Genomic DNA, 13,352 nt, shown 5'->3' with positions numbered 1-13,352 from the left:
TGAAACGCCCATTTATTGAGTTAAATAAAATCTCAGTGTTAAGGTTGTACACTTGCTGATGTGGAAGTTACTCAAGGAAGCAGGACAGGATTGGTCACTGCCCCCTTGTATCAGGTGACATAATATGTCTGGTCCACCATTGTCAGAGAAGAAATTAACAGCCAGAGCCAGGGAGTCCATAAATGTCATGAATATAAAAAAATGACAGGAAAAAAATTCCAACATGTTAGAGTTATCTTTGTGTCAATTATGGGCGATTTGGGTTTTCACAGGTTCTATGACATTTTCAAATGTTAAGGAAATGGACCACGTTGCCTGTGCCACACTAGTTCACTCCACCTCCCATGAGAGCAGAAGTATGGCTGTGGGCAGCAGCTGCACAAGCCAGTGTTTACTCCAACCAGGTCTCCTTTCCCACCTCGGCTCTACACAAAGCAAACCAACGAAGCCTGGGTGCCCAAGATGAGAAAGCCAAGCACAGCACGACAGACATGTAGCACAAGGAAGACACAAGCTTGGTTGTCTCATGCCACTGAGGTTTTGGGGGTATTTGTTATTGCAGCATAACCTGACCTATACTGAGGTCAATTTTCTATTTATGATCAAGAAAAAAGGAACACATAATAAAATCAGAGTTTTTAATAACAAAAGACTTCCTCCCCCAACTTAAAACTTACCTATTTTTTTCAGTCACTTTAAAGAACACATTAAAATTCCACAAAGTGAAGAACAGACTGTGTCCTAAGACAGCTGCTCCCTCCACACCCCGAGGCTTACTAGATAACAAGCACAGAGCAAGTGGTGGCGACAGGCAGGTGCCATGCAGAGCCCGCTAAAGGCATTCAGGCATTCTCACACCAAGTGTCCCCACAGCACAGCCGAGAAGATAAGGCTGCAGAAGGGAACCCGCTTGCCCCCGGGACTGGGATGCAAATCCACAAGCGTGGCTCCAGATCCGCCTGCCCAGCCCGCCCGCCCCGCGGCCCAAGGCCGGTACCTGAGCCTGCCGTGGTCGGCCAGCAGCGTGTGCAGGTAGCGCTCCAGCGAGTGCTCGTTGAGGGCGCAGCGCAGCCAGGCGCGACCCCGCCCCGCATCCGAGGTGATGTGGCGCAGGGAGTGGAAGCGCTGCAGCTCGTGCCGGTTGAGGACCTCCTTCACGTAGTGCCAGAACACGGGCTCTGCGGGCAGAGGCGACAGCATGTCACTCAGAGCGCTGTCCCCGGGCAACCTCTGAGGATTGTGCAGGTCACTTTCTCGGCACAGCGGGGGTGGGGAATAGAGAACATCAAAAATGCAAACGATCCCCAAACACGCCATCCGCTAACGTCCTCAAGAAGCCCCTCCCAGGCTTCCCCTCACAAACGCTTTTCAACACCTGTGGCAGGTGGAGTCATGACCCCAAAGATCCACATCCTAATCTCTGGAAACCACGAATGTCACCTTGCACAGCAAGGAGTCTTTCCAACTATGGTTAATTGAAGGTCCTGGAAAGAGGGATCTCCCTGAATAACCCTGCGGGCCCAACACAAGCATCTTCATGAGGAGGCAAAGATTTGACCCAGGAAGTGGTGATGTGACCAGGAAAGCAGAGATTGGAATGATGCCTCCACAGACAACGAAGGCTGGCAGCCACCACAAGCTGGAAGCGACAAGACCAGCTCTGCCCCGGAGGCTCCGGCAGGAGCCGGCCCTGCCATCGTCTTGACCTTAGCCCAGTGAAGCTGATCTTAAATTTCAGGCCTCCAAACTCCAAGAAGAGAGTTCTGTGATGTTTTTAAAGCCACCCATGTTAAGTCAGAAACAATGGCATGTCCCTGCAGTTCCAGTTGCTCAGGCTGAGACAGGAGGATTGCTTGAGCTAGCCTGAGCAAACAGTGAGACCCTGACTCGTTTAAAAAAAAAAAAAAAAATCCAACTTTGCAGTAATTTGCAGTCAAAAAATGATAAATCATACTGTATGATTATACGTGCACATATGCATAATTTTGTATCCTAGCCATGCATGGTGGTGCACACCTGTAATCCCGGTGACTCTGGAGGCTGAGACAGGAGGATTTCAAGTTCACAGCTGGCCTCAGCAATTCAGCAAAGGCCCTAAGCAACTTAGCAAGATCCTGTCTCAAAATAAAACATAAAAAGGGCTCAGTAATTAAGCCACCTTGGGTACAATTCCCAGTACTGATAACAATTTTGTATACTAGTTCATTTGTGTAGATCACGAACATTTTCCTGCCACAATTAAGTCTTTCAAACATGACTTTGATGGCTTCCGAGTGAATACAATGTAGTTATTTCTCAATTACTAAGAAAATGATATGTTGCCAACTTCCCCTCTATACAGCAAAGAACATCCTTATTTATATAATCTATTGATTTTTAATTTTATACTTTATTATTCATCATTGTCATTTATTTATAATTATTTATGTAAATAATTGTCCTCATTTCTAGTGCCTTAAGAGAGCCTTCTACATGCTGGATTACCAGGTCTGAGGATGGGACAGATTTAAGGCTTCACATGCAAGGTAAGCCATAGGTCTGAGAATGGGATGGATTTAGGCTTTACAGGCAAGGTAAGCCAGTCTTTACCCTGTAGTCTTTGCACCTCCTCCAGTCCACCCTTCCCATCCTCGTGCCCAGACTTTCCATAGCTGTACTTATCACACCTCATTTTGTCAATTTTCTTAACATCGGCTCATCAACACTTTTTAGAGCTGCCCATGCTAAGGGTCACAGCAGCTACTCTTTATTCCCTGACCATCAACTATGCACCAGCGTCGTACCCAATACTGCCATCTGACCTCAGAACCAAGGCCATCTCCATGTCAATGCCAACGTCCCAGGCCTGGGCCACTGAAGAACATGCCCAGAGACACACAACTGGTATGGTCCAGCTCAACAGGCGCTTGGACCCAACTGCAAACCACAAACAGCACTCTGCCTTCTCCAAAACGAGCACATCAAGTGCCGAATCCGCATCAAGTGCCTAATCCAAGGGAGGAAATGCTGCACTTCTGCATCCAGTTCCAACTTCCAGCCCCTCGCTCGACAGCCCAGACCCCTCGGAGAATCAGTTTTCAAACTCACCTCTTAGAAGGACCAATACTGATGGACAAGCCGCCCTCAGGGATCCTTTAGAAGAGACTCCCAGAATGACAAAACAGGAGCAACTGGCTCAGGACAGTCCCATCTCAATCCTCCCATGTTCAACTCACCCGCTGCCCAAACCACACAGTGTACAAGATGGTATTTTTTTTCCCACTCTCAGAATGGGAATGTGGGAGAGCAATGTCCAAGGCCAGCAGGCCAATAACACATTTCCAAATACTCAGCCAGCCTCCTGTATTTCCATCATGCTGCGGATCAAGTGACTCTCACCTGCACTGCAACTTTCTCGAAAAATGCAACCGCCTCCCTCTGACCTTGAATGCTCAGGAACCCTTTACCGTGTGTTTTCTCCTTTCAATTTTGTAAACTGCTTACTGCCACAGAATCCTTTGAAAGCTTGTCAGAGCAACCGACTCCAGGAATCATCCCAGTAGGGTTCCGTTTCCACCGCCGGAATTAATGCAGTCTATTTAAAGTGCAGCTCACCTGCCATTTAAAGCAGGCTGTGTCCACAGTTTAATGTGGGAATATATACTGATCTGCTTTGAAATGCGGGGTAAGTTCCCAAAGTGTGCAAGGGCTTCTGGTTCTCACAACACCTGAAAGCCAACTGCCAACAAAATCAAGAGCCAGGAAGGGATGGTGTGGCGAGCTTTCTGGGGTACTCGTTAACAGACGATGACTGGCAGCACAGTCTGCCAGCTCCTAACAGGCCTCCGCTCTCCTCAATGATGCCAAGAGACTACTAGGAAGACAAACGCCCAGGCTCAGATTATGACCCTGGCACTGTGTGACCTTGGGTGCCTTACCTTGTCCTCTATTTTCCTCATCTGTACAATGGGCATGATAGTATCTACTTCTAAGGTTTATTATAAAGGGAATATGAGAAAGTGTCAACCAATAAATGCTGGGTGTTAGCCATAATTAACACACCTGACATATAATTGATGTTCAATGAAAACAGCCATTAATATTATTACCACACTTGAAGCAAAAGCCCAGGTGTGAGGACAAGCCAACAGCACCCCTCCTCCTTCCTTCCTCTGGTCACAGCTCCCCTCTTTCCCTCGAGGAACATGTACCACGGAGTCCTTGTAGAGCTGCCCTCACTACTACCCCTGCGCCACCTCCCCGGGCGGCAGCTAACCCAGACTGGCCATCACCAGGTCACAGCAGGGCACACAACTCATCCTCGTCCCAGCCCCATTTGATGTTTTGTTCACTGTGGCTTTTTCACACTAATTTTAATTTGAAAATATTATGTTGAGTGTAAGTTTTTGATACTCAAATTTTGTGAAAGATAGGGTCTCCTTAGTCTCACGAGTCCTGACCTGGACCACAGGATCCTCCACACGTCTACCTGATGCCCTGGGAAAGGCCTGGTGGTCTTTCTTGAACAGAGAGCGGCAAACTGGAGTCTGGGGCCCAATTCAGCCAGCACACATTTGTGTGTCGAGTTTTACTGGATCGCAGCCACTCCCATTGGCTCACGTGTCACCTGTGGCGGCCTTCCTGCTACGACAGCAGGGACATGTAGCCACACTTGAGGGTGCATGGTTCGGAGTCCAAAACGTGCACTATCTGAGCCCGTAAAGATTTTGCTGACCCCGGTTCTTGAAGTAAACCGGATGATACTGCAAACTGGACCCACCTGGGGCCATTTTTCCCGTATCTCACAGAGACACCCAATTGGACGACCTCAACCCACAAAGGAGAGGTGCTGAGGGAGACCAACAGATCTGGGGAGACCGTGGGCCCCAGAGTCCAGCTCCACTCCTGTATTTCCTAGTTACTTCAGCCAAAAAGTACCTTAGGTGGAAAGGACTTTCTGTGTCTCGCAACCAGCTAACGGGTAGGGCAGTGCGACAGGTCTGTTCTCTGACCATCTGAGGATCATCTCTTCAGGATGGAGAACACGGAGTACCTGTCCTCCAGAGCCTGGGTGAGGGTGCATGTCACCAGCGTCGAGCATCGCTCACAACGAGCAAAGCGCTGCTCAGTGAGAAACAGCCCCACACAGGATCTGGGCGCCTCGTAAACCAAGGACATCTTTTTCTCCCATAACTAGATCAGGGGTAGGGAGCGGGCTCAAAGGCTTCGTCAGGCCAAAATCTTCACTCTGGACCCAAAGCTCACCACCACAGAGGACTATCACGACTCTGGGTATCACAGGGGACAGGCAAGTCAGCTCTATTACCCCTTTCATGGGGGCGAGCAAGTAATCCCGAAGCTACAGGGAGCAGGGAGAGTGCAAGAGAAAACACCAAGACCAGCATCATCACCGGCCATCGCGACCTGATGAAGGACACGCCACAGCCCAAGCAAAACCAGCATTGCTTTAAATCAAAGCAGAGGAGGCTGGATGTGAGGCAGGACGCTAATAGGACCAGCCCAACAGGCAGGCACCATTCCAGGGACACAAGGCAAACCAAGGCTGGTGGGCAGCTCAGTGGTAGAGAACTTGCCCAGCATGTGCGAGGCCCCTGGTTGTGCCCCCAGCACTGGGTGGGCACTGGGTGAATACAGGTGCTTCCGGATGCCAGGAACACCCTAATCTAGACAAGCCCTGATGCAAGGCAAGTGGATCTGGAAAGCAGTTTCCAACAAGAGGCAACAGCCTTGTCCCTTAAACACCCTCCAAGAGCCACCAGACTGCCTCCCCAAACTAGAGAACAGGGACTGTGGTTTAAATATGAACCACACACAACGTAAGCCAAGGCTTTATTACACGGCGGGGACTTGAGCTTCAAGCAAGGCTTCTAAACTGCGCGTCTCATCTCGCTGCCTTTCAGGGGCATACCCTAGCCCCAGGCCAAGAGCCATTTCCGTTCTGAGAGAAGAAAAGGACGTATGGGACTTATGAGCTGGGTAACTACAGCTTGGAAACTGACCACTGATGTCAAATCCAAGTCTTTGTTTATGGGACATCAAGACTTAACACCTCTGAGATGGCCAGAAGTTACATCAGCCCAAGAGCTATCAGTCCAGCTACAGCAGATCTCAGCACCTGGAAAGTCTCATGCCCCTTACAGGCCCAAGCTCCCTGCCACCCAGATGCCAAGGACTTTCCAAAGGACCCTGGGGACATCCCCGTCATCTCATGACATGTGGGTTCAGACCTAGCCCAGGAGGAACAGCACCCTGGCTTCTGTCTCGAGGCTAGCCATTCCCACCAGCTGGTGACCGTTCCCATGAGCACCCTGGACACAGCTCAGTATGGCGTCTGCACTCTGGCAGACATCTTTCCAAGGTCTTTTCCACCAGAAGTAGATCTGCAAGCTGATGAAAACAAACACCAAGAGGAACTGAAAGCACCACAGGGCGGGGACGGTGGCAGAGCGGACTTCCCCTGACGTAAGAATGTGCCCAAGGCTCGCCTGGCACATGCAGCTTCCTCCAAAATTAATTTTCTACAGAAATGAAATTGCTGCCCAACGCGATTCAATGAAGCAAAATATAAACTCTGCTTTGATTTAAAGTGCAATCAACCATTTTCAAAAATCCCCTCTGAGGATGAAGAAGATTGGTTTCTCTAATGTTACAGCTGGGGGTATATTAATCCACCTGCTTCCGAATGACTGAAAATGTGATCAGAAGGAAGGCAGGGGTTTAGCCTCCCCCAAAAATGGGCAGCAGGTCCTGAAACCCTTATTGGATCATCCACCATAGAGATGGTAGGTTCCTACAATGAAGCCCCAAGAAAGAGTGAGGATGGACCCCGTCCCTGACCTTCAAGAGACAGAAGCACCCAGAAAAGCAGGGAGGCTATCAGAGGTCTGAGGAGAGAAGGGCAGCACGATCCCATGGAACTGGGTGGGGAGATCACGAAGGACTTTCCCAAAAAAGAACACAGCGATGTACCACTTCACGTCAATTAGGATGGCTCTTAAAAAGAAAAAAAAGCCAGTGGAGAAGTGGAACCTCGTGCACCGCTGCTCCAGTGCGCATGGGCGGCTGCCGAGGAGAACAAACTGGCGGTTTCCCAGAACTTCAAACACAGGACTACCAGCTGATCCAGCGGGTCCATTTCTGGTGTGTCTTCAGTTCTTCCAGCAGAACTGTGGAAGCCATGGCAGGACACATGTCCTGGGTCCCAATTCCAAAGCAGACCCATCAGAGACGTCAAGTTCATGGGGGTCTATTAAGAAGATCCTCTGCCTACATGGAGAGGGGGTTAGAAGATCAACAAATGCAGGGCTTTGTAAAGAACTAGTTCAGGAGCCAAGAAGAGGAGGAGGAAGCTGGAAGGAAGCCAGAGGGCTGCCCTGGGAGCTGGATTAAGGGCACAGCCACCACAGCAAGAGACAGGTGAGAATGGGCGATGGTGAGGATCTAGGCCAGGAGACCGATTAGCTGCAGTACATCCAAACAGACCCACTCAGGAGAGCTGGAGGGGATGGGCTAGGCCCAGAGATAAAGCTGCCAGACTAAGTGGCACAGTGACATCAGTCCTAGGTGGCTCAGTAACAGCAACTGTGTCTCCAACACCTTCTGAGCCAAGCCTATCAGCTGAAATCGACCAACACATAACCTGATGATGACACATTAGTTCATAAGAACATCAAATTCCAGTATCATGACCTCAAAGACTAAAACCTACAGCAGTTCCCTCTCCTCTCCCCAGGAAAGTAATTCATTCTTCCACACCACATTTTATGTAGGCTTATTGGGCATCCAATGGCCATGAAGTCCACCAACTCCATGCCAAACCTTTGTAGAGGTCTCTGGGTCACTTGTACTTATTTTTTTGTTTCATTCTTCAGAAATTAATCACTTCCCACAGGGTGTGGTTGCACACACCTGTAATCCCAGCAGCTTGGGAGGCTGAGGCAGGAGGATCAAGAGTTCAAAGCCAGCTCAGGCACTTAGCAAGGCCCTAAGCAACTCAGTGAGACCCTGGCTCTAAATAAAATACAAGATAGGGCTGGGGTTGTGCCTCAGTGGTCAAGTGCCCCCGAGTTCAATCCTCATACACACCCCTCCAAAAAAATTAATCACCTGCCTGTAGCACTCCAGAGTGACCCTGGTGTACTAAGTACCTCAGGAACCATAAAGTGCAGTACTGTGCACACCAAATCATGCCCTTCCCTTCCAGCCAAGGTGAACTCGTGTATTGAAGAGCTCATCTATTCCCAGACACTATGCCAGGAGCTGGAGAATAAGAGGAAGCCAAACAGACGTGGCATCCACCTTCACAAAGCTTACCATTTCAGGGGAACATGGACAACAAACTACTGAACATGAGATGGAAAACTGTGGTCTCTCCTATCCTTGCAAACTTTTTCTGTAAAGGGCCAAGGAGTAAATATCCATGATAGGCCAGATGGTCTCTGTCATAATTCTACCTAAAAGCACCCACAGGCAGTATAATAATGAATGATTGTGCTGTGTTTCAATTAAACTTTATTAACAAAAACAGGCAAAAATTGCTCAACTCTGCTCTACATAATCCTACCTTACTTGGTACTTGCTGCTTAATTCATTCATGAATTCAGAGTGGGAAAATCAAGGTCTTTGATGTCCCTCCTTCTGGAAAGATCACAGATAAAAGCAGGAGCTTCAGAATCACAATCACGTAAACCCAAGTAGGAATCCCAGCTCTGCCATGGGCTAGCCCTACAAGATGAGTCAATTATTTCACTTCTTCAGCCTCCTTTTCTTCATCTGTAAAATGGGGACTTAACCATTCATTATGCATACACATTTAAGGAACAAAATGGAATAAGGAACAGGAAGGGTCACAGGAGATGGCTGGCCAATAATCAAAGATCAGAAAACATCCAGGCATCGTTTCTAAGATTTACATGAAAAATCACATCATCCTCCCACTTCTGGAGGAAAGTCTTTTTTTTTTTTTTTTTAAGTTATCTTGCTTCCCCCTGTTGTTTCAGTTAAAATGTTTTTGGATTCAAGTACAAAAAGACCCAGCTCAAAATGGCTTGGCATGTTAGAGAACGAATGATCCCACACATTGTTAAATGCAGAGTAGGGCGGCTCCAGAGCTGGTTAACCCCACAGCTCAGGGAAATCATCAGAATCAGGTACATTCTGTCGTTCTGAATGGCTATCCTTGGTGTAGCTTTTGTCCCAGACTTGCCCCTCTTCATGGTCACAAGATCACCTCCAAAGTCCCAAACATCACACAGTCTCACACACCACCCAAGACAATAAAATAAGTTTTCTGTGCCTCCTTTAAACAGTGAGGAATTTCTCTGAAGCCCCTCACTGTAATTTTCCTCCCTTCTCTGGCTAGAAATGGGGCTCATGTCTATTCCTAAACCACCTCCTGGCAAGCTGGTAATTATTATGGCTAGTCCAATCTGATCCAGATTCTCTCCCTCTGGAACTAGAGAAGAGCCCTCCAGCTACCCCTTAACCCCTGACCACCAACAACTGCAAGGAGGGAGGACACTAGAGAGGTCATGGCCCACTTCACCAGCAACCACGCAGGCTAACGTGCATAACTGGATGGCAACGTTTGTGCAGGCTGCAGGACCAGACTCCAACCCAGCCTCCCCTCACATCGGTCACCATGTAGATCTGGCCACTGGTCGAAGTCAGAGGAGATGCTGTTTCAAGACATGGTGACCCCACTTCCAGGGTCTGAATCCAAACCAGTCTTAAAGGACACACACTGGGGACTCCACCCTTGGTGGAGTCAGAAATGCAACCATCTATTCAAGGGGACTGGAATTTGGGTGGACGCTGCTTCCCACACCCACCCTGGACAAGTCATAGGGAGTTAGTGTTTTAAGTGCTGTATTAGTCCATTCTCTGCTACAGTGATGGAAATATCAGAAGCTATCTTATGAAGAAAAGCTATTTATCTAGTAAACAATTTCGTAAGGCAGAAAACCCAAACAGCATGTTGCCAGCAGCAGAGGGACCGTAGCTGCATCACGTGGCGGATGGCAGGAGCACACGTGAGGGGGAGAGGTCGGACTGAAAGACAGGAAGCCAGAACCCTGGGTGGGGCCAGCTTACCCATTATAACAACTCCCTGGAGAACAATCTCAGGGGTCCCTAGAGAACTGCTTCAAACCTTCCGAGGACAGCACCCTCCCACTAGCCTTGAGCTAGCCATGTCTTAACTGTGCCACACCGAGGACCAGGCTCCCAACACAGGAAACTTTGGGGACACCCTCAAGTCATATCTGCCTTCCCAACATTTCCTAAGTCAGGGACATTTAGGAAAAACTCTCCACATCAAAAACACAAATAGAAACCCGAATGCTAGGCCCCAAACCAAAACCAAAACCACCAAACAGGCAGCACCTTTGAGTGCAGAAGGTATAACACAGACACTGATTAAAATCACCACTAAACTTAAAGGAAGCTGCATGAAAACTCCCCTTTCAGGCTTTGTATCAGACGGAAATGTGGTGTCTGAAGTGTAGAGAAAAAAAGATGGTGGTCACATGCCAAGGCACATTTGGTTACGGGCAGACAACAAAAGGCGTCAATGCAGGGAACACATTCAGCACAAATCAGATGGATCCCCTAAGCAATAAAGCCAAAAGCTAGTTTGTTTTTTTGTTTTGTTTTTAGCAAATTAAGACAAAACTGTTCCCAGATTTGGAGCCCATTTTGCTCTTGAGGCTTTTTCCAGGTGTGACTAGCTTGGGCCCTGGCTGCTTTGCTGTCCAGGAGTGGAGCCTCAACCAGGCATCTCAGGAGGACTGGCCAGGACCCAAGATGGTCACACTGCTGGCCAACCCCGAGGCCACATGCATGCAAAGACAACATTCAGGGACCATCAGGAGGCTGGAAAAGATGACTGAAGAGATGAAAAACTTATGTTGTATAAAATTTATATATAACCAAAAATTTATATATAAATTTATATATAAATTTAATATAACCAAGCTCAACGAACTCCCAGCAGGATAAAGAAACCCACACCTCAATACACCACAGCCCAGCCTGTTGAAAGCCAAATACCGAGAGGACTTCCTGAAGGCGGCAGGGGCACCGACCTGATTAACAGCTGCCTTCTCATCAGCAAGAAGAATGGCGACCAGAACCATAAATGGCCATGAGGGGCTGTGGACATGTGCCAAAAATGGACTCTGGTGACAAATGCACAACACTACAGTTACACTCAGAGGATAAATTCAATGGTGAATAAATTGTACTCCACAAAAGCTGGGGTTTATGTAAGTTTATGTATTTACTTTAAAAAAAAAAATGTTTAGTCATTAATGGACCTTTATTTATTTATATGCAGTGTTGAGAATCAAACCCAGTGCCTCACACATGCTAGGCAAGTGCTCTACCACTTGCACTCTGATCTCAGCCCAATAAAGCTTTAAAAAAAAAAAAAAAAAAAAATGGGTGACCATCTCTCCTTCCACCCAGCAGGAGGTTCCAACAAGGAATGGGTGCACACAACATGGAAGAAGGCCATCACCAGCACCTGGCCACACCAGAACCTGATCTCACTTTCCACCCCCAAAACTGTGAGAAACATTTCCGTGGCTTAAACTAATGATTGGTTTTTTAATAAAAAAGCCACAATCCTAAAATGTTATATTAAGATGATAAATACTAAAATTATACACCAATAGAACTAAAACTTTAAAAGCAAGACATTTCCCTTAAAACACAACTTATCAAAAGACATGAGTAGAAAATAATAGTGCTATGGCTACTGAAGAAAATAAATTTATAACGGGAAACCTTTCCACAGAGAAATCTCCAGTTCTACCTTCATCAGTAAATCATTCCAATTCAGGAATAAAAATGCCAATTACATACAAACTTATCTAGAAATAAAGGAGGGGAAAAAAACTTCTCAACTTGTTTATGAGGCCGGCATAAATCTGATCCCAAATAAGGACAATGAAATTCCAAGAAAATAAAAAGTTAATCTACTTTTTGCAAAAATCTAAAAACAAATTCAGTGACACATAAAAGAATAATACATCATTACCCAGTTAGGTTTAGTCTAGGAATGCAAGAGTGTTTTAACACTCAGAATTCAGTCTCAATAGATGCAGGAAAAGCATCAGATAAAATTCAGCACCTGCCCATGGGGGGGGGGGGGGGGGGGAAACCTCTTAACAATGAATTCCAGGAGTCAACTCTCTAATCTGATAAAGCTTTGCTTCTAAAACCAGGAATAAGACAATATGGCCATATTTCCATTGCTATTCAACACATACTGGAGGTTCAATGGAGTAATAAAGCAAGAAAAAGAAACAATGCAAAGAAAAGAAAAAACAATTACATAAGTAAAAACTCCAAAAACATCTCTATATAAACCATTGTAATTAACCAGTGACATTAGCGTACATGACATAAATTAGATGCATGATCAATTTATAAAAAGCAACTGCCTTTCTATGTACCACCAACAAATACCAGAAAATAACGTGTGTACCAAGATCCGGGGATGGAACCCAGGGGCACTGTACCACAGAGCTACATCCCCAGCCCTTTTCTGTTTCCTATTTTGAGATAGGGTCTTGATAAGATGCCCACCCTGACATCAAACTTGCAAACCTCCTACCTTACCCTACAGACTAGCCAAGACTCCAGGTGTGTGCTGCCACGCCTTACAACTTTTTAAAATATCACTTATAACAGTATCAAAAGAAAATCTCACATCTCAGGGAATAAATCTAACCAATGTTTACAGAAACCTACAAAACAGATAATAGAGAGGGCTTAAATAAAGAAGGGCTACCCTGTATTCACTGACTGGAATATTCAACATTATTAACATGTGAATTCTTCCCAAATTGATCTACAGATTCAATGCAATCCCAAACAAGATCCCAGCAAATTGTGGAGGGAGGGGGCAAGATAGGGGGAACTGACAAGATGATTTGAAAATGCTTCTAAAATGCAAAAGGCTAAGAATAGTCACAACCACTTGAATAAATCCAGGACTTACACTTAACAGATATAAATACTTTTCACTAAAATATGGTATTTAGGACAAGGTGTTATTGACATAAGGATAGACTAATAGAAGAAAAAATTCAGAAATCTAAAAATATATGAACACCTGATTTATGACCAAAGTGATACTTCCAGGCAGTTGAGAAAGAATAGAGCTCAGTCGACTGGGTATCTATAGAGGAAAAAAAATTTTTAAATATGGCCCTCTAATATGCCACATACAAAAATCAAATGCTAAGTAACAAAACTAGAAAATCAACAACTTTGGAATAAGCAACAATTTCTTAAGCAGGACAGGAAAGATAGATCAAGGAGATGACAGATAAATTAGGCTACCA

At 46.4% G+C, this 13,352-nt stretch overlaps 1 protein-coding gene across 6 annotated transcripts in view; it reads right to left on the bottom strand.

The window, feature by feature from the left end:
• The window catches only part of SNX29 (sorting nexin 29), a 389,392-nt gene that overhangs the window by 334,276 nt on the left and 41,764 nt on the right, over positions 1–13,352 (bottom strand). For 5 of the 6 annotated variants that reach the window (XM_079121408.1, XM_079121409.1, XM_079121411.1 and 2 more), the window contains one exon: positions 998–1,178. The exons of the other annotated variant lie outside the window; for it this stretch is intronic. In XM_079121408.1, coding sequence (XP_078977534.1) covers positions 998–1,178 — 181 coding nt within the window. The remainder of the gene's footprint in view (positions 1–997; positions 1,179–13,352) is intronic. 6 annotated transcript variants of the gene reach the window in all.

The sequence above is a fragment of the Sciurus vulgaris genome (genome assembly GCF_902686455.1).
Source record: "Sciurus vulgaris genome assembly, chromosome: 18".
Classification (NCBI taxonomy): domain Eukaryota; kingdom Metazoa; phylum Chordata; class Mammalia; order Rodentia; family Sciuridae; genus Sciurus; species Sciurus vulgaris.
The sequence above is the reverse complement of the archived record's forward strand: the minus strand, read 5'-3'. Positions and strand labels throughout refer to the sequence as shown.